At 37.3% G+C, this 22,164-nt stretch overlaps 2 protein-coding genes across 2 annotated transcripts in view; one reads left to right on the top strand and one right to left on the bottom strand.

Annotated features, from left to right (window-relative positions):
• The window catches only part of LOC137655638 (arginine kinase Met e 2), a 98,303-nt gene that overhangs the window by 73 nt on the left and 76,066 nt on the right, over window positions 1–22,164 (top strand). The window contains exon 1 of the mRNA XM_068389563.1: window positions 1–783. This exon is cut by the window's left edge and continues 73 nt beyond it. Coding sequence (XP_068245664.1) covers window positions 50–783 — 734 coding nt within the window. The 5' untranslated portion in view covers window positions 1–49. The remainder of the gene's footprint in view (window positions 784–22,164) is intronic.
• Window positions 16,774–21,197, bottom strand: LOC137655637 (arginine kinase-like). Its single transcript, XM_068389562.1, has 4 exons — window positions 20,680–21,197; window positions 18,426–18,642; window positions 17,666–18,056; window positions 16,774–17,206 (listed from the first exon to the last, which is right to left on the bottom strand). The coding sequence occupies exons 1-4, from the start codon at window positions 21,006–21,008 to the stop codon at window positions 17,076–17,078; spliced, it is 1,068 nt and encodes a 355-aa protein (XP_068245663.1). The 5' UTR covers window positions 21,009–21,197; the 3' UTR covers window positions 16,774–17,075.

The following is a 22,164-nucleotide window of genomic DNA, read 5'->3' as shown; positions in this document are numbered from 1 at the left end:
TTCTAGTAAATCTTGTCTTTCCCCCTTTTTCCGTCGAACCTCTGGCGTCATGGGTTTGGCTTGTTGCAAGGACAAACCTTCTGTGACGAACACTCAAAGGCCGATTTCCTCGTCCTTCTCTGGATCGAGGAAAAAGGCAACGGTGGATCCTGTTCTAAAGCAGCCTACGACCTCGGCTAATTCACAAGTTCCTGTGTCTGTACAGGCTACTTCTTCCTCTGCCCCAGTTGCAAAGCCCCGTACTTTAGCTACGGCTCCTGGACCCTCTGGGAAAGATGAGGTCGATCATCAGAAAAGTGAACCAACACTGAAAAGTGAGGTTACTAAAGTTGAGGTGCCCTCGATTGTTGAGCCTATTGTTAAAGAAGAAAGCTCTGAGCAAGATGAGGTTCACTCAAGTCTGGAGCCAGAGGAAAAGGATCACAGTGATGTCCCACCTGTACCTACTACATCAGAAGCTGAACCTACGATATCTGAACCCCAGGAAGAGGAAGAGGTTCAGAGTGATGAGGAAACAAAGTCTGAATCTGCTGAAGTGGAGCCTAAAATACTAGACGACTCCAGTCCTGAGGAAACCTTGCCAATTCAGCCTCCATCTGCTGAACCCCACGAGGAGGAAACTAAGGTGTTAGAGCCTGTTCTGTCTGAAGAACAGCCACAGACCACTCAGTCATATCCAGAGGAAACTGAAGAGATAAAAGAGGAGGAAGATGAGGATGTGCCACCCCCACTACCCTCCTGCCCTCCCCCAGAGTCAGATGAAGAGAATGACTTCGTTGTGAGGTAAGTGCCAGACTTTTTCATTTTCGGGGTCATCTTCCTTCTTGACGAAACAACAGGAGATAATGAATGCATGTCATGATGAATTGCTTTACTCGGTCTCTTCTGTGATGTGGCAGCAAAACATCTTTTAGATTTTTAAATGAGTGATGTGGTATGATACATCTGAAGATGTATCAGGGGGTAATTCTATTTGTTCTAGACAAGGAAGCAGCAGTAACTAGTATCTAGAACTTAACTTTGATGGCCGTAGTCATTTTTCCTAGAATTGTCTCATGTAGCTGCCCAAGGTCAAGTAGTTGTTTGTCAAGGGCCATTTAGCTATCAGAGGGTGATAGAAATTTTCCTTGAATTTGATAAAACGAGATTTTAAAAGTCCTCTTGGTCAATTACGAGGTCCTTGACTTCTGATACCAACTCATAAAAGGGTGTTTTTTGTTAAAGTGATGTAAGATATTTTTTTCTCCTGCATTACTTACACCGGCTTTTATTGAGTATTTATAGTTTATTAATATATTAATAATTTATTACCACACTTATTTAAGAACGATATAAATTTTCTACTGATACTGAAGATGGAATGCAGTAATTTAAATATACTTTTATGAGGATTTTATTTTACTATGTTATAGCTTTTTGGCATCTCGTAGGCTTTAATTTGAAAAAAGAAAAAATATTTTTTTTTTGTCACCGCAGATCTGAACTGCTCTTCTGTGTCGATCAAGATTTCAGGTCGAATTTTTGTTTATTTATCCTTTGTATTTTTCCTGAAAGAAAATATAATTTATCAACTCTTGTACTACTTCTTTATGAATATAAAATTTAAGCTTTCTTAGATGACCCATTTTTATTTGAAATGGAGTTAAACGGCCAGGAATTTTGCGATGAAGGATTTAATCTTAATTCCTCTCTAGAAATCATTATTTCTGTAACTGTTATTTGTGAATACCTTGATTCTTCATGTTGATAGAACCTCAGGGGTAGTAAACTACAAGTGAACATCCTCCCAGGCAATTGGGAGATGGCCAATTCCTTGACGAATGTGAAGAAAATATAAACTTAAATTTTTCCTCTTTTTGATGAGGCATATGAAGATTTTGTTGTTCCTATATTGCAAAATCTGTTTTGGCTTAAGTTTTCTGGGTTGGCTTTGCACTTGCTAGTATCAGCTCCTTAAATTTACAACTTGTGTTCCTGTAGGGTACAAGAGGTAGACGACTCTGCTCTTACTGTAAAGTCTTTGATAACAATAGATTCCTGTAGATCTTATTTAGCCAAGTATGTATTTGATTTGGAATGGGGTGTCTCCTCCTTGTCATGAGTTGTAAGTTCGTTTTTCTCCTCAGAGATGAAAAAGATAAGTACTATCATGTTATTTGAAGATAGTCGAAAGATTCACCCAGGCTTGATCTTTTGGACGTTGTGTTCCTGCGGGAACATTTTTCTTAATTTTTCTACAAAAGGTGCATCAAGGCCTTTTTTTTTGTCAGGAATCTGGTTCACAGGCTTTTACTTCTTCTTCTTCTTCTTCTTCTATTAACGTGCTTTTTCCCATTTCTTTGGGGGTAAGCACGGTTGCCTTCTTTTTGAAGGACTTTGTTTTGTCTTTGGGGTAGACCTTAGTCCTGATCGACTGCCCTGGGTGTGTTGTAGGAGTCACCAACGTCCTTCCTCCCAGCAGCGAGGAGTCCTGGCGCGGTTAGGTGGACAATTCGAGACGTGTGAGATGTCTGTTATGTTTTCAGGTGTTTGAGTGGCTTTGTTAATGTTCAGACAGGACAGAAATATTAAGTATAGGTAGATGATAACATATAGCCACATCTCAGATAATTCTTCCTTATCTGAGCTAGTGCATCCCATACACCCTACTCTCCTTACTTGACATCATTTTTTTTTCTGATAAGCAATCAAAGTTATCTTGTTACTGTGGATGTCATTACAATGGGCATTCGAAACCCACTAATCGTTCACGTTCGGGTTTTACCATGTAATTGATAATCTCTCTCTCTCTCTCTCTCTCTCTCTCTCTCTCTCTCTCTCTCTCTCTCTCTTGTGAGATAGGGGACTTGACTACTGATTTGAATCTTAGTTGTCCCAATTCTATAATTATCTCCTGCCTTAAGTGTTGTTCTCTTGAAGATTGGCCCTGAAGACTTGATATTTTTGTTGGCTTGGATTGTATAATATATAGGAGATATAGTTTTAATATTTATGTACCGTTTTGGCATATGTTGAGCTAGAGTATATACAAGCATACTCTTCCAATAAGAAGATGAATTATACCTTTTTCAGATTGAATGCAAATCGAGGTTAGATAGTGACAAATCTTGATATCCTTGAATAGAGTAAGTGATCAGAATGACAAATCTGATTTTTAAGGGTTGGTTTTTTCTTTTGGTTTTTGGCATTTTATGCGTAAGTTTATCTAATTGTGACAATTCTAGAAAAAAAAATTGGTTTCATTTCCAACAGTTTACTCAAATCATAAAGATTCTTGTTTGTTGGAGCAACTTGGTCTGTTTATCAAAATTGTTGGTTAGATAGTATGCAGAAAAGTTAGTCAGTCAGTTTTGTCTCCTCTGGATAAGTAATATCCTCTTCTAACTCAAAGAGAATCTGTAATTTTAATTAGGAAGTGCAAACAAGCAAGTTTGAGTAGGAATGTGGGTCATGTTATATTATCGAGATAAATTGTTGCAATTATTTCAACAGATGTTTATCCATGTCATTTCTCTGAAGTCAGGTTCCATAATTCAGAATGTGTTCAGCTCTTATAGAACAAGCCAAAAAAAGACCATCTACTGAACAGAGCACCTCTCTCTCTGCCTGAAGTCAGGTTCCATAATTCAGAATGTTTTCAGCTCTTATAGAACAAGCCAAAAAGACCATCTTCTGAACAGAGCACCTCTCTCTCTGCCTGAAGTCAGGTTCCATAATTCAGAATGTGTCCAGCTCTTATAGAACAAGCCAAAAAGACCATCTTCTGAACAGAGCACCTCTCTCTCTGCCTGAAGTCAGGTTCCATAATTCAGAATGTGTCCAGCTCTTATAGAACAAGCCAAAAAGACCATCTTCTGAACAGAGCACCTCTCTCTCTGCCTGAAGTCAGGTTCCATAATTCAGAATGTTTTCAGCTCTTATAGAACAAGCCAAAAAGACCATTTTCTGAACAGAGCACCTCTCTCTCTGCCTGAAGTCAGGTTCCATAATTCAGAATGTTTTCAGCTCTTATAGAACAAGCCAAAAAGACCATCTTCTGAACAGAGCACCTCTCTCTCTGTAAATCTAATTTAGTAGAATCTAAAACGGCAGTAATGTTTCGACATAAATTTCAAATTTCATATGTTCACTACAAACATTGGCACTATTTTACAGTAGTTTGTCTTCGGAATTATAGTTTCCCTTCAGATTAAAATGCAAAGTTATTCATGCGTACCCTTTGCCACAATTCCTCCAGTAGTATTACAAGTTCAATCAGTTTGTCATGTTCACTAGTTACCTCCGCCAACGAAGTTGGAAGGAGGTTATGTTTTCACCCCTGTTTGTGTGGTTGTAAATTGTGTGTGTGTGTTTGTTTGTGATCAGCTTCCTGGCCACAATTTTAATCGTAGAGTAATGAAACTTACTGTGATTAACTGCTATGTAAAAAGCCGGAAATGATTAAATTTTGGAAGGTCAATGTCTAAATTTTTATTTCTATAATTATTATTGTGGTTGTGATGGACTGTTGGTAATGTCCGTGCCTGGTGATCACCAGGCTAGGGTTCGAGTCCCGCTCAAACTCTTTAGCTCCTTCGGTCGCTGAAACCTCACCATCCTTGTGTGCTAAGGAAGAGGGGTTTGGGGGAGCCTTTAGGTCTACCTGCCGAGTCATCATCAGCCATTGCCTGGCCCTCCTTGTTCCTAGCTTGGGTGAAGTGGGGCATGGGCGCTGATCATATTAATACGGTCAGTCCTGCTTAATAGGGAAATGTCACTGTCCCTTGCCTCTACCATTCATGAGTAACCTTTAAACCTTTTAAAACTTTAACAGCAAGAGATGCAACAGTGTTTTGGGGTGACTGGAAAAGAAGGAAATATATTTATTAGGTAACCCATAGTATGTGGCATAAATATAAATATAGATATAAAACGAAGAGTAAGAAGTTACTAGTCACACAGCAACCAAGCCTGATACCATTCGAGGGTATTTAAAGTAAACGTCTGCTTGCAATTTTAATGGAATTGTGATTTTTAAAAAAAAATAATTGCTTTCTCATTAATACCCTGAGTATGAGAATCAACACTGGAAGGATACACACACACTCACACACACACGTATATATATATATATATATATATATATATATATATATATATATATATATATATATACAGACATATCTTTGTATATGTATATAAATGTATGTGTGTGTATGTTCGCTCGCTCTCGCCAAAAGCCTTTAATGCCCAACCTACACGTACAGCAAACAGAGTGATGGACAATTACATGCATGAACTCCCACACGTAAACCACAGCATGTGTGTGTGTGTGTGTGTAATAATAGCCGAGAGCGATCAAAAGTCCTTCCACTCCCCTCATATCTAAATGTCAAGCGCTTTGGCCCAAGTCTGTTGGCTACATTTGACCAAGAAATATCACGGGGAAATAATATTTTAACTTTTTTTTATTTTGTCACTTGAGGTCTGAAGGTGTCAAGGTTTATGGGCCGAGAGAGAGAGAGAGAGAGAGAGAGAGAGAGAGAGAGAGAGAGAGAGAGAGAGAGAGAGAGAGAGAGATGTTTTTTTCAAGCAATGCATGTTTCTGTGTACTACGTATGAGAGCACAAGCAACGAAGAGTTACACTTTAAACTTTCAAGCCAGTGTGTATGACGTCACAGTTTCTGCAGGGTGCCGAGACTGAAACAAAGGAAATGCATAATGCGCCATCCGGAGTAGTGTGGTACAAGGACCATCAAGTACTGTATTAAGGTTTGTGGTGGCCGATTTGGTAATGTCCCTGACTGGTGATTGCCAGTCTGGGGCTCAAGTCCCGCTCAAACTTGTTAGTTCCTTTGGTCGCTGCAACCTCACCATCCTTATGAGCTAAGGACGGGGGGGGGGGGGGAGACCCTTTAGGTCTATTTGCAGAGTCATTTGCACCCATTGCCAGTCTGGGGCTCAAGTCCCGCTCAAACTCGTTAGTTCCTTTGGTCGCTGCAACTTCTCAATCCTTGTGAGCTAAGGACGGGGGGGGGGGGAACCTTTAGGTCTATCTGCCGAGTCATTTGCACCCATTGCCTGGCCCCCCTTGGTCCTAGCTTGGGTGGAGAGTGGCAGATGCAAGGGACAGTGATATTGCCCTATCAAGCAGGACAGTGCCCTATGTATCCGTTGTTGAAAGTTTGTGAAAATCCTGTAGGAAGTTTTGATGTAATCCTAACAAATACAGGAACAGATAAATAGATAAATAAGTGAATAAACACAGGTCATTTTATATCCTCCTTAGCGGAGGTAATAATTATATCAATTATGTAGTCTGGAGGCAGGGTTGCTAGGTTGGCCTTTTTCAGGCTAAAAACTTTAAATTTGGCCTTTTTTTTAAATTATTTAGCCTTGAGCAATATCATAAAACAGGTTGGCCTTTAATGCTATAATTTTCTCCCTTTTTTCACCGTATTGAAAAGAAATATACAATAAGAATACCAATTCCTTAATATCGCAAGAAGGGTCTGCCCCTCTCTTTTATTCTTCTCCTGTACTTCTCTTTATCTCTATTTCCTTAATCTTTCCCCTCCGAGTACCTGCCTTTGAGCTATAAACTGGATTGTATCCAGGGGTACTCTTCCTTTCCCCACATTCCCCACTTCCCTATCATTATTATTATTGTTGTTGAATGGCAGAATAAACCAATACACCAATTCCCTAATATCGCAAGAGAGTCTGCCCCTCTCTTTTATTCTTCCCCTGTACTTCTCTTTCTCCCTATTTCCTTAATCTTTCCCATCCCGAGTACCTGCCTTCGAGCTATAAACTGGATTGTATCCAGGGGTACTCTTCCTTTCCCCATTTTCCCCACTTCCCTATTCTTATTATTGTTGTTGAATGGCAGAATAAACCAATACACCAATTCCCTAATATCGCAAGAGGGTCTGCCCCTCTCTTTTGTTCTTCTCCTGTACTTCTCTTTCTCCCTATTTCCTTAAATCTTTCCCATCCGGAGTACCTGCCTTTAAGCTATAAACTGGATTGTATCCAGGGGTACTCTTCCTTTCCCCATTTTCCCCACTTCCCTATTCTTATTGTTGTTGTTGAATGGCAGAATAAACCAATACACCAATTCCCTAATATCGCAAGAGGGTCTGCCCCTCTCTTTTGTTCTTCTCCTGTACTTCTCTTTCTCCCTATTTCCTTAATCTTTCCCATCCGGAGTACCTGCCTTTGAGCTATAAACTGGATTGTATCCAGGGATACTCTTCCTTTCCCCACATTCCCCACTTCCCTATCCTTATTATTGTTGTTGAATGGCAGAATAAACCAATACACCAATTCCCTAATATCGCAAGAGAGTCTGCCCCTCTCTTTTATTCTTCTCCTGTACTTCTCTTTCTCCCCTTTTCCTTAATCTTTCCCTTCCCGAGTACCTGCCTTTAAGCTATAAACTGGATTGTATCCAGGGGTACTCTTCCTTTCCCCATTACCACGTCCTTATCATTATTATTATTATTATTTTTTTTTTTTTTTTTTTTTTTTTTTTTTTGCTGCAGTTGATTAGAAGTTGGCCTTTTCTCAATAAGAAAACCTGGAAGAAAAAAACTGGAGGCACAACTAATATGCTATTTACGTTAATATTTGTTACGAGAGGTGTCACGAGTTCATTTTGATTGATTCTGTTCATCGGCCGGCCCTGTCACTCGATCACGTAATCGTGCTGGTAGCCTATGCTGGTAGAGGTCGCATGATTTTTTTACCATTGTAATCAGACCAATTAATAAAACTCAGACGCTCGAAATCTCTCCGGGCCAAGATAAAAGGTAGTTGATAAGCTGGTGCAGGGGGAAGGCTGATAAGGTGGATAACGCTTGGGGGGTTTTAATGCATAGTCGAACATGTACAGTAACTTTTTGTAGTCCATTATTATTATTATTATTGGTGGAGTTAAATACTATGGCTGCATCGGCAGAATTCAATTTCTTGTCCAATTTCTCGATTCTTCGGACAATTCTTTTTTCAGGATTGCTACATTCAGCTAGCAAGTTGGCGATGCTCATCTGGGTGAAGGATACAAATCAGGTTAAGGCTGGATGTAATTGATACAAGTACAAGTAATACTGTAATTTTCGAGTATTACTTGTACTTGTATTAATTACATCCAGCCTTAACCTGATTTGTATCCTTCACCCAGATGAGCATCGCCAACTTGCTAGCTGAATGTAGCAATCCTGAAAAAAGAATTGTCCGAAGAATCGAGAAATTGGACAAGAAATTGAATTCTGCCGATGCAGCCATAGTATTTAACTCCACCTGTTTGAAGGAGGGTCTCCTACCAAGATATTATTATTATTATTATTATTATTATTATTATTATTATTATTATTATTATTATTGATGGATTGGTGTAACCAGACTAAAGAATCTCATCTCACTCAAAACAAAACGGACGAAACGAAAAATTATAAAAGACAGCAGCTCAGCTCTTGAACAAAAAGGTGTATTTAAGGGCTATTTAGTAACATCTACAGTACTTTTTACGGTACACTGTAGGTAGTACTTGTGTAAAGTGTAAGGGGTTTTACTGACATTTTAAGTTATAAATGTGCTGGGAGTATGGTTTTGAAAATTACTAATAATACGCTTAGCCCGAAGTCACCTGTGATACATATGTTGGTGACTCCATACAATTATGTAACCTTTCTTTCTATATAAATCAAATGCTTGTACTTTGATCTAGTTTATCCAAAATGTTGTAGATTCATCCTTTGGTCATACCCAACATGACCACCAAGTTTGATTAAAATCGGTATAGTAGTTTTTGTGTAGAGTTAATCACAAACAAACAAAACTGATAGATTAATTAACACACAGACGAACCTGACACGGGTGAATGCATACCTTTTGACGAAGGCAATAAAGTTTTTCTAATTTTTTTCAAAGTTAATAAATTTTTCATTCCAGAAAATGTCGTATCAGAAACGAAGTAAAATTTATATTTTCTTAATGTGAATGAGAAAGATAAACTATGCCTCAGATGAACCAGATATGCATTTCCTATTTTTCTTTATAATTCCCGAAAATGAGAGAGAGAGAGAGAGAGAGAGAGAGAGAGAGAGAGAGAGAGAGAGAGAGAGAGAGATATTGTGTTCGTACTTCTTACCAACATTAATGACATCAGAATAGCAGGAAACAAATTGAAAATCTCAACAAAAATTACGAACATTGTTGCATTCATTCAATGGTTTTGAAAATCCATTTGGATTACTAAAAAGCATGTTACTTTCTTTTGGTATTTGTAATTACATAGCTTGTTCGGTAGTTACCTCCGCCAACGAAGTTAGAAGGAGGTTATGTTTTCGCCCATGTTTTTGTGTGTGTGTGAGTTTCTTTGTAAACTTTTTTCTAGCCACAATTTTAATCGTAGAATAATGAAACTTGCTGGGATTAACTGTTATGTGAAAAGCTGGAAATTATTGAATTTTGGAATGTCAATGTCAAAGGTCAAGGTCACGGTCAAGCAAAATGTCCATTTCAGGTAATCAGCCATAAGTTTGGACATCGTTGTCATAGAGACTCCAAACTTTGTTCATATATGAGTGTATGAAAATCCACGCCAATTTATTCATGTTAAGGTCAAAGGTCAAGGTCGGGAAATAAGCTGCAGCGGCGGAGGTCTGTGCTCTATGAGTGCCCCTCTAGTTAGTATTTGTAATTAAATCGTTTGTTCAGTAGTTTCAAAGTGTATTCGCTGTTATATAATTTATTCTTGTTTTCTTAACAAATGTGGGTTATATAACTAATAGTATATCTAGTAATTCTATTATCATTTTACTATAAATTACCTTTTAACATAAGAGAACCTGTTAGGCTAATTCCTTCTTGAAGAGACGCTTCCAAATCAAACCATTGTTCTATAGTATTGGGTAGTGCCACAGCCTCTGTACCATGGCCTGTCACTGTCTTGGGTTAGAGTTCTCTTGCTTGAGGGTACACTCAGGCACACTATTTTATGTTTCCTTATTTCCTTTTCTCACTGGGCCACTTTTCCCTGTTGGAGTCCTTGGGGTTATAGCATCCTGCTTCTCCAACTAGGGCTGTAGCTTAGTTAATAATAATAATAATAATAATAATGATAATAATCATAATGATAATAATAGGAAATGTGTGCTGACTCGCTCATAACTTCGTAGGCCTATTATTAATAGTACTAGTACTTGTCGTGTTCAAAATTTTTTTTATGTAACCAACGCATGTGCATAACTATAAAGTTATTAACTATTCTAGTATTCCAGCAAAGAAAAAAATAATAAACATGGTAGAGAGAAGTAGAACGCTAACGAAAACCACTAAGGAATAGAAACAAAACTACAAAAATAAAACGTGAATGAAGGCCAGTCGTATGGCAATGGAGAGAGAGAGAGAGAGAGAGAGAGAGAGAGAGAGAGAGAGAGAGAGAGAGAGAGAGAGAGAGAGAGAGAGAAATACACCTATACACTTGCTTATCCACTTTAAGTGGTGTAAGGTACGGCTGTCTGTATATCAACATGCTTTTTATGTAGTACACATTTTTTAAAGTACTGTACCGAGATCCATTACCTATTTATTTTTTTTTTTTTTTACCTTTTCTGTCTGACTGTATCTGTCTGCTGTATCTTTATGGATAAATATACCCCCTCTCTCTCTCTCTCTCTCTCTCTCTCTCTCTCTCTCTCTCTCTCTAACACACACACACACACAAGTTGGGGAAGGTCATAAGGGCCAATATATTAATTCCAAAATATGTAAAAACGGGGTGTGTAATGCTTTCTTGGGCCACCCACTGCAGCGTGGAAAAAAATACAACGATTTTGAATTGGGGAACTGAACAATAATTCGTTTTTACTCCCGCCTGTCTGATACCAATGCCCGTTCTTCTAAACTTCTCGTACTCCTTTTTTCCCACATGGCCAGACCATTCCAGAACGCTCTGATCTATCGTTTTAGCTTTTTCATCCCTTCTGTGAGTCCATACATAACATTTTATAGATCATTTAACAGGCTGACATATGTTTCTCTTCATAAATGTATGACATATCTACTTTAACGTTTGTTCTGTCCTTAGAACATTTTATATTAATTATTCAATACTTCTCATGTAGTTTATTTATTTCAGTATACCCTTTCCTCACTGGGTTATTTTTCCCCGTTGAAGCTCTGAGGCATATAACATCTTGCTTTTCTAACTAGGGTTGTACCTTAGTAATAATAATGATAATAATAACACTTCACCTCCATAGAGAATGGTTGTATCAACAGTTCATTCATATATTTGCAATCTTGGTTTTCTTGGATAATGTAAATATCTTTCTGATCTTTTGGAATAACTCCGGACCTTTCTTGCTTCACCTGTTGTGTGACAAACTTCTCTCACCCCCCACCTGATCCGATACAGAAAGACTACAATTCTGCTACTTTGAATATTCGAGCAACCATATTAATGTTCAATACATCTTTGTTTTGCATAGTATTCCACAACCCTCCACACAAAATGTTCATCAGCATTTCGTTTAATCCCTTTAAACGCACTTGCATTGAGCATCTCTTCCTTACATATACTCACCGGCCTCTTGGATGTCAGTGCTCTGTCTTTCAAACATCCGTGCTCCCTTCTCTCCGCAGGACCAGACCATCTCTGAACGTTCTAATCTATCCTTTTAGGCTTTCCACCGTTTTCTGTGAACCCTTACATATCTATTTATTGTTGTTTATCAGCAGCTCATTTAATCCCTCTAAACGCACTTGCATTGAGCATCTCTTTCTTACATATACTCACCCGCCTCTTGGATATCAGTGCTCTGTCTTTCAAACATCCGTGCTCCCTTCTCTCCGCATGACCAGACCATCTCTGAACGTTCTAATCTATCCTTTTAGGCTTTCCGCCGTTTTCTGTGAACCCATACATATCTATTTTTCATCTGGGCAGACTGAACCGGACTCTCTTCTCTCCGCATGACCAGACCATGTCTGAACGTTCTAATCTATCCTTTTAGGCTTTCCGCCGTTTTCTCTGAACCCATACATATCTATTTTTCATCTCGGCAGACTGAACCGGACTCTCTTCCCTCCGCATGACCAGACCATCTCTGAATGTTCTAATCTATCCTTTTAGGCTTTCCGCCGTTTTCTGTGAACCCATACATATCTATTTTTCATCTGGGCAGACTGAACCGGACTCTCTTCTCTCCGCATGACCAGACCATCTCTGAACGTTCTAATCTATCCTTTTAGGCTTTCCGCCGTTTTCTGGTAACCCATACATATCTATTTATTGTTCATCTCGGCAGACTGAACCTTTGTCAATGCTCCCTTCTCTCTGCATGACCAGACCATCTCTGAACGTTCTAATCTATCCATTTAGGCTTTCCGCCGTTTTCTGTGAACCCCGCCGTTTTCTGTGAATCCATACATATCTATTTATTGTTCATCTCGGCAGACTGAACCTTTGTCAATGCTCCCTTCTCTCTGCATGACCAGACCATCTCTGAACGTTCTAATCTATCCATTTAGGCTTTCCGCCGTTTTCTGTGAACCCCGCCGTTTTCTGTGAATCCATACATATCTATTTATTGTTCATCTCGGCAGACTGAACCTTTGTCAATGCTCCCTTCTCTCTGCATGACCAGACCATCTCTGAACGTTCTAATCTATCCATTTAGGCTTTCCGCCGTTTTCTGTGAACCCCGCCGTTTTCTGTGAATCCATACATATCTATTTATTGTTCATCTCGGCAGACTGAACCTTTGTCAATGCTCCCTTCTCTCTGCATGACCAGACCATCTCTGAACGTTCTAATCTATCCATTTAGGCTTTCCGCCGTTTTCTGTGAACCCCGCCGTTTTCTGTGAATCCATACATATCTATTTATTGTTCATCTCGGCAGACTGAACCTTTGTCAATGCTCCCTTCTCTCCGCATGTCCAGACCATCTTTGAACGTTCTGATCTATCCTTTTAGGCTTTCCACCGTTTTCTGTGAACCCCGCCGTTTTCTGTGAACCCATACATATCTATTCATCTCTGCAGACTGAACCTTTAGTTACCCATCCCAAGTCAGTACTGTATCACCAGGCATCGACATTTCCAGTACGTTATAGGTTTCAACTTTACAGACATAGAACAGCCATGTCTCTGACCCACTTTAACTCCTTGTTAATTCTGACATGTGCTTTTTTTTTTTTTTTAATGACCTCAGCAAATACTGTTACCAACTTACTTTTCGTGGACTTGAGAGTGATTGAAAGGGATCAGGCTTGAGCCTATAAATCTTTGACCGAGTACTGTACCTCTCTGCCATGGTGCCCACTGATCCAACCCTAGATTTTTGGGTTTTTGGTTTACTAAACCAGAGTGGGTTTCAATTTAGACCACACAGTTGGATGTCTGCAGTAATATAAATAAGCTACCCGTGATATATACTGTTTATCTATCTATCTATCTATCTATCTATATATATATATATATATATATATATATATATATATATATATATATATATATATATATATATATATAATATTAGTGGAATAAACAAATAGACGTTGAAAGGGGAAGGGGGTGTTAGATGTTTCAGACAGCTGAGAGAGAGAGAGAGAGAGAGAGGAGAGAGAGAGAGAGAGAGAGAGAGAGAGAGAGAGAGAGAGAGAGAGAGAGATACCACATTCCAAAACGCTATAAAGATCCTTGAAAACGTGATATCACCATTAAGAAGGGTTGTGTATCTGCCTTTACGAAGTTCCACGAGATTTTAAATACCGAAAACAGTAGTAGGTATAAATGCTTCCTTTTCATATGCGTCTATTGCTCTTTCATATCGTAGTGGCTCTAGGGATAAACCGGATTCTCGGCAAGTTTTGTGGGCAAGTTGCTGTCTTATATCAACGCAGAAGCCATTTTGAGTGTTAATAGTTAAGGAAAGTTTATCCTATATTTTTACGATGTTTTATTTCATGTATAATCGACACTTCGTTTAGACGTTTGACGCTTGTTTCTCAATACTTTCAATTTTCCTCACTCTTAGATAGTTTTTTTTTTTATCTTTTATTATGAAAATACAATTACATTTTCTTAACATACATTTTTAATTTCTTTTATAAAGAAATATTCCTTAACAAATTATATTTTTCAATTTTGTATATACATTATAACATCTATTATAATATGATAAAATTACATTTTTAATTTATTATTTTTCTAAGATATAGTAGGCCTATCAATTCTCCTATGTTTTTAAAGTTTAAAGGCCGCTCATGAATAAGTAAGGGACACTGATAATGTCCTTGTAGGATAATTCCCTCGAGGCTGATAATGTATACATAGCGCAAAGCCCTCTTCTCAACAAGCTTGGACCAGGGAGGGCCAGCCAATGGTTGCTGATGACTCATCACGTAGACCTATAGATTCCTCCCCCCAAACACCTTCTCCATAGCTCACAAGTATGATGAGGTTTTTATTATTATTATTATTATTATTAATATTATTATTATTATTAGCTAAGCTACAACCCTAGTTGGAAAAGCAGGATGCTATAAGCCCAAGGGCTCCAAAAGGGAAAAATACTATCTCTACAGAAATTTCCTGTTCATCTTATTAAAATCATTTTTTATTTTACTTTAGTGGAATTTCTTTTTGGGTAAAATCAAATAAGCTTCTAAAATGTGAATTATTACGGAAAGTTGCACATTTATTTTATTAATAACATTTACTGTTAACAACGATGGAAACTTTATTAGACTGAATTTCGTCTAATTTAATGCATGATTATTAAAAATATTTTCCAATGACATGAAAACTCAACGAAGTATATAAAGGTCCACAATGTGTCCCTCAAATGCATTTATTAATATTGACCTTTGTATAAATTCTCCATAATTGAATATATCTTAACTGATTTATGAGTTGCAATGGATTCAGTTTTTTTTCTCTCTCTTTAGTATGGTTGGGTCTAACTGCCCTTGACTAATTTTGTTTATCTAAGACAAGAACTAGTCTAACTCATCTGGATCTAAATTAAATGTGTATTTTATTTGAGTATTAACTTTCCAATCGATTCTGGATCTGAATTAAATGTGTATTTTATTTGAGTATTAACTTTCCAATCGATTCTGGGTCTAAATTAAATGTGTATTTTATTTGAGTATTAACTCTCCAATCGATTCTGGGTCTAAATTAAATGTGTATTAACTTTCCAATCGATTCTGGGTCTAAATTAAATGTGTATTTTATTTGAGTATTAACTTTCCAATCGATTCTGGGTCTAAATTAAATGTGTATTTTATTTGAGTATTAACTTTCCAATCGATTCTGGGTCTAAATTAAATGTGTATTTTATTTGAGCATTAACTTTCCAATCGATTCTGGGTCTAAATTAAATGTGTATTTTATTTGAATATTAACTTTCCAATCGATTCTGGGTCTAAATTAAATGTGTATTAACTTTCCAATCGATTCTGGGTCTAAGTTAAATGTGTATTTTATTTGAATATTAACTTTCCAATCGATTCTGGGTCTAAATTAAATGTGTATTAACTTTCCAATCGATTCTGGGTCTAAGTTAAATGTGTATTTTATTTGAGTATCAACTTTCCAATCGATTCTGGGTCTAAATTAAATGTGTATTAACTTTCCAATCGATTCTGGGTCTAAATTAAATGTGTATTTTATTTGAGTATTAACTTTCCAATCGATTCTGGATCTAAATTAAATGTGTATTTTATTTGAGTATTAACTTTCCAATCGATTCTGGATCTAAATTAAATGTGTATTTTATTTGAGTATTAACTTTCCAATCGGTTAATGTACTAGCAATCCGTTTTTTTAATTTTGGGTTTATGATAAACATTGCAACAGAATAGGCCTACATTTTAGTCAACTATCTGTTGTGCATTATAAAATATAGCCTAAAACAATCAACTACCAGCCAGGTACACAATTAACTGCTGAACTATCAAAAGCATAGGCCTATTTTGATCTGTACTCAGAGGTACTTGAATGAAAGCAACAATATTAATTAATCACTTGATAGCTGCCAATGTTTGTGAAAAAAATTATTTAAATTGACACTTAATTTTTCCTCGTCTGGGAATTAGTCTGTAATAGAATTTACAGTGATCTGTATATATCGTTAAAATATAATTTTAAGCAAAAGGTCAGTTTCAAGAAATGCTTGACTAGGCTTAATAAATTTGGTCGTATGTCCAGGGGAAACGGAAGTTGAATGGCTTTAGGCCTGACCACTAGATTAGATACGCCATTCTATAAATTAAAACTTACCTTTCTTGGTTTCATTTCATTAAATAGATGGGACTTTTTCAACTCTCCAATTTCATAATTTTCTTATTATGTTTTGGTTACAGATTACTTTATATCTTCTTTTGCTATTTCAGTTTTTATAATTTTGTAACATTCAATTTTAGCACAATTTTATCTTTTTTACCATTCAATTATTGTTTTGCTTTTAATATTTCTACTTATATTTATATGTGGTTACTTTCTTTTTCTAAATCATATATGTGGCTATTCAATTATTTTCTCCGAAATTTAGTTTCAAGACATCCCTTTTCTAAATTATATATATTTGGCCATTTTGATTTTGTTCTCGAAAAGTTCCAAATTTCCAAAGATTATCACTCAATTATTCTCTTATTTGTATTACACAATTGATTAATTTTGATGTACCATCTGTAACATTAATTCTATGTACTGTTGCAATTGTAACTTCAATCACAAAAAACACTGTAATGTCATTGCTAAATGAAACTATAATTATGTAAATATATTTATTACTCAAGATACCAACAGTTGATTCAAAGAAAAAAAAAAGTTAAAATCACACTGTTATTGTTCTTGTAGGTTTCAATGCTATCTTACACATGCCGCAATTTATCATGAATAATCACAAAGAAGAGAGAGAGTACCTATACACAGGTTGGAATGATTTTCCAATATTTGGAAATAAAATTAGTCCCAATATCACTTTAAAAAAAAAAATCACGGCATTTAAAGTGAGAGGCCTCCTTTGAGCGACCTGTTCTTTGGCCATAAAGCAGGACTTTCTAAGGATTAATTTACAGGCCGTGCTTCTTCTGGAGCTTGATGTCCTCCTCGTGCAGGGCATTGACGCCGTCGATCATGCACTGCACGAGCTCCACCTCGGAGTAGCCTAGTCGGTGCTTGTTGGAGATGTCGTATGTGACACCTGCAAGGAGAAGATTAGGCCGAGTTAGTATCGCATTTGTATATTGGTTTTTCTTTTACCCATTTTAAGGGCTGCTTGATTTCCTATAATTGGTTTTGACTTTACTTCTTTACTTTAATGGCTACTTACTTAGTTCTATCACGTAGGGGAACCCTACTCTCTACAGGACCTAAAAGTTCAATTTTACATTTTTTGAACAGGTGACCCCATACTCTCTCTAGGATCTATAGTACAATACCAGCTCATCAGTTTCACCTTCTTTAAACACTGGGAAAACTATATTATGGTATGGAAATTATGCTAAAGTGTCATAAATCTCTAAAAGCTCATCAGTTTCACCTTTAAACACTGGTATAACTGTAAAATGGTATGAAAATTATGCTAAAGTGTCAAAAATCTCTTAAAGATTAAAATTAATTACTTTGACCAAGGTTAAGCCCTTAGTGATTCAACACTTACCAGTCTGACCGCCAGATTCACCTCGGGTACCACGGGGCTGCACCTTGAGTTCCTCGCACCTCTTCTTCAGGGCGTCCAAACCTTCCTTGGTCCAGCCGGGCAGGTCCACGTGCACGGACGCCCTCATGCCGGTGCCAAGGTTGGTTGGGCAGGAGTGGATGAAGCCGTATTTCTCGTCAAAGGCGAATTCTTTCCCGCTCTCGGACTTGACTGAGTCACCGACAGCTTGGATGCCTCTGGCGAGACGCTCGAACACGGCCTTGACGTCTCCTCCCTTCTGCATGGAGATGATCCTGAGCTGGTCCTCCTCGTTGACCCACACGAGGAAGGTCTTTTCCTTGTTGTGGTAGATGCCGCGTCCCTCGGGCCATTCGCGTTCCATTCCGGCAACCTATTAGGAAAATAAAGGGAATCACACTAGTCTGAATACTAGGCCTAAGTGTTTATTATAATGAATACTATGTTTAGAAGTGTTTATTATAATGAATACTATGTTTAGAAGTGTTTATTATAGTAAATACTATGTTTAGAAGTGTTTATTATAATGAATACTATGTTTGTGTTGTCTTATAATGAATATTATGCTTAAAAGTGTTTAATATAATTAATACCATGCTTAAAACCGTTAATTATAAATAGACTGAGGATGAACAATCAGAATTATACAGCTGTACAGCATAAAAATTATAAATATTCATATAAAAAAAGAAATAAGTACACATAGGCATATGTGCAAAAGCCTGCTTTTTCGTATTCTCACCTGGAGGTTAGGATCTCCTGACATGAATAGGAAATGATCATCGACGAGCTGCTGGCGGACAGATTCCTCCATGCCCACAAGAGGGTAGTAATTGCCGGCCAAATCGCCAGTCAGTTTTTGGAATGCATGTTTCATGAGGTTCTCAACACCCAGGCGCTGGTCACGGGTGATACCGGGGGATAGACCGAAGCCGTCGATGTTGCGACCTACACGAATCCTGTATTCGGGGAAGAAAACGTTATTTTTTGGCTAAAGCCATGACGTCCTGATGGAATGTTCCTTCAGTAGCTTCCTAGGGTATATTTAACTACAGTGGATATTCCTTCAGTAGCTTCCAAGGGTATATTTAACTACAGTGGATATTCCTTCAGTAGCTTCCAAGGGTATATTTAACTACAGTGGATATTCCTTCAGTAGCTTCCAAGGGTATATTTAACTACAGTGGATATTCCTTCAGTAGCTTCCAAGGGTATATTTAACTACAGTGGATATTCCTTCAGTAGCTTCCAAGGGTATATTTAACTACAGTGGATATTCCCAGAGAATTAAACTAAAGGTTAAACATGCTGAATCGGCTGTAGTATTTCGAATATAAATATTAGAATAAAGTAAAAATTTTAAAGGGCAGAAATAATTCTAATAGAAATATTAGAATTAAAACGTTGAATCGGTAGTAATAATTCAAAGGTAGTAATAATTCAAAGAAATTTTTATTACGATAAGAAAAATGCTGAATCGGCAGTAATAATTCGAATACAGATATTACTAGCAAATAAAATCCTAAGTCGACAGTAATATTTCGAATAAAAATATTGCTAGAATAAAACAAAATGCTAATTCGAATATTAGAAAATAATAAAGTGCTAAATCCTCACTATAGTAATAATTTTAATACAAATAATAAAAGAATAAAATAATCTTTGAATTAATATCTACTAAACTCAAAATCTTGGAATTTGTAAGAAAAATAGACTTCTGTTTAATCGAAGTTCAAAACAGCGTTGCTAACGATTTCTTTTAACTATAATTGATATATGCGAACAAATTAAAACTCAATTTCCGATTGGCGAAAGAGGTTGACCTAAATAAACTCTTGAATGTCGTGTGAATGTAATAAAAGTAGAATGTTGAGGGGGGGGGGTGTTCTAAGCTATTGAACGCAAACACTGTTGCTATATTGCGTCGAAGTTATTACTCTTAAGTTCACTCCGATCTCAACATTCTTCAATTTAGAGAAAATTAATTTTTAAATTGAAAAAGAATGTGTATATACATTTGCAAATAAATAATGTTTGTCAAATTTATGAACCTGTAGAGATCATAAATGTATGTTGAAATGATTGCTAATACATTTATTTATCGCTGTAATATTTAACTAATTTAATGATTTCAGTTAATTGAAACTTAATTTCGCCATTTAATATCATTTCCTGTGAAAGACAAAAATTAATAATGTATGTTTGTCAAATTTATGAACCTGTATGTTGAAATTATTGCTAATTCATTTATTTATCGCTGTAATATTTAACTAATTTAATGATTTCAATTAATTGAATCTTAATTTCGCCATTTAATATAATTTCTTGTGAAAGAAAAGAAAAATAAAAAAAGAGCCGGCTTCTCATACGTTAGCTTGATGGCGCCGGCTAAAGCCTTGGGGGGGGGGGGGTTTGGTGCCCGCCCCCTTTTGCCGGCTTTACATCAACGCTACCAGCATAACACATTCTACATTAAGGAGTGATTTTCATGGTATTTGAATACCTTAGAAATGACAGATACGTAATTTGATTATAATTCTGGCTGTGCCAAGTATTTAATCAGGCATTTTGACAGTTTGATAGTCGCAGAATATTCACAAATTATATATGACTATTATTTAAGATACGTAATTTGATTTTAATTCTGGCTGTGCCAAGTATTTAATCAGACATTTTGACAGTTTGATAGTCACAGAATATTCACAAATTATATATGACTATTATTTAAGATACGTAATTTGATTTTAATTCTGGCTGTGCCAAGTATTTAATCAGACATTTTGACAGTTTGATATAGTCACAGAATATTCACAAATTATATATGACATTTAATTCAATTTTAATCTTTTTCACTAGACAAACATTTCAAAATCATTCAAACTCAAATAATCAAAACCACTTTAGATATTTTTTTTTCACTTTCACACTGGCAAACCTCCAATGTGTTCTTTACACCAATCTCCTTATTAGGGGCGCCTCCAAAGGGCAATCCTTACCTGACGGAATGCACGGGGCACTCAGGGTTGATGTTGCCCTTGAGTTTCCCGACGTCCATGTCGGAGGTGTGTTTGGAATCGGAAGCGATGCCATGGTAGTCCTGGATGATGGGATCGAAGACATCCTTGAAGTCCTTGTAGGAATCCCAGTCGCCGGCGTAGATCCCGCAGTGCTGGTTGTCGAAATCGACGGCGCAGGCGATGGCCTTACCAAGGGTAAACCCAGAAGTGGCGGTCTTGATGCCGCTGAGCTTATCCCACAGGTCCTTGGTGACGTATTTAGCCACCAAGGAGTGTTTGCTCTTAATGTTTGGGAAAGGTTCGCCCATGGTTTTAAAGTTTTAGGTGTTTTACGGGTGACTTCGGGAGAAAAGAAATCAATTTATGTTATGGAGAGCAGGAAGAGAAAGAGAGGGCTTTGAGAAAAGAGGTTTTGGAACTTTCTGCTGACGAAGAACCAAAAGAGAGCGACACCTTTCCGCGGCTGCTGCTGGAGTTGCTCTGACGGTGGATGGAACGCGCTCGCCGGGCGAAGGGAAGCCGGCCGGCTCGAGGCGGCCGTGGGATAGGGCACGGGACTCGGTGGCTGTTGGGTGCGGGGATGGCCGGACGGGGACCTGAAGGAGGAGAGGGTGGAGGACGAGGGGGAGGAGGAGGAGAGCGAGGGAAGTAAGGGAGGAGGAACGGAGGAGGTTGGATAATTATATTCAAGCACTCTCACTCCCTCTTTTCTGTCCCGTTTTTCAGATCGTACGTGGAAACGGATTATATTTTTTTTTCATTTTTATGAAAAAAATATATATTTACAATTTTCACATTATAATACTGTAAACACACCATTAAGTCAAATAACATTATATGTTTTACAATATATATTGTATATACATCATTAAATCACAGAAAACTGTTCTATATCTGGCATCTGTAAGTAGAACTTATAAAAAAAAAGTCTTCTGTTCATCTTATCAGTTATATTGTTTTTTGTTTTTTTCGGTGCTAACATATCTACACACGAACTCACCTGATTCATTCGTTATCTTTCAGGGTCATGTGATACTGATTGTGTCCATTCACTCTTTCAGTCTCGAAAGTTTATTGAATTTCAAATGAAACTTTAATCTCTGGGACAAAATACTCTCCAACTGTTGTAATGTGTGTGCGCAGTAACTTGAATATCCTGTCATTTCTGTAAGTCTCTCTCTCTCTCTCTCTCTCTCTCTCTCTCTCTCTCTCTCTCTCTCTCTCTCTTCTCTCTCTCTCATAAATTTGCCAATGTGATTTGGATATTAGTTCTGAAATATCAGGAAGAACTAATGAGAGAGAGAGAGAGAGAGAGAGAGAGAGAGAGAGAGAGAGAGAGAGAGAGAGAGAGAGAGAGAGAGAGCCATGAAAGTTTTCTCTCATGTGGAGAGAGAGAGAGAACCATGGATGATTGGAAGTTTGGGGGGGGGGGCGAAGGGGGATTTTGGAGGGTTAAAGTTGGTG

Source organism: Palaemon carinicauda, chromosome 16 (genome assembly GCF_036898095.1).
Source record: "Palaemon carinicauda isolate YSFRI2023 chromosome 16, ASM3689809v2, whole genome shotgun sequence".
Lineage (NCBI taxonomy): Eukaryota > Metazoa > Arthropoda > Malacostraca > Decapoda > Palaemonidae > Palaemon > Palaemon carinicauda.
The sequence above is the reverse complement of the archived record's forward strand: the minus strand, read 5'-3'. Positions and strand labels throughout refer to the sequence as shown.

What these genes read in the sequence shown, in the direction of transcription:
- LOC137655637 (XM_068389562.1), bottom strand. Translation starts at nt 21,008, where the DNA reads ATGGGCGAACCTTTCCCAAACATTAAGAGCAAACACTCCTTGGTGGCT. An exon ending in TGCCCCGTGCATTCCGTCAG is followed by an intron (nt 18,643 to 20,679) that starts GTAAGGATTGCC and finishes CCCCGAATACAG; the next exon opens with GATTCGTGTAGGTCGCAACA. An exon ending in TGAATCTGGCGGTCAGACTG is followed by an intron (nt 17,207 to 17,665) that starts GTAAGTGTTGAA and finishes TTCTCCTTGCAG; the next exon opens with GTGTCACATACGACATCTCC.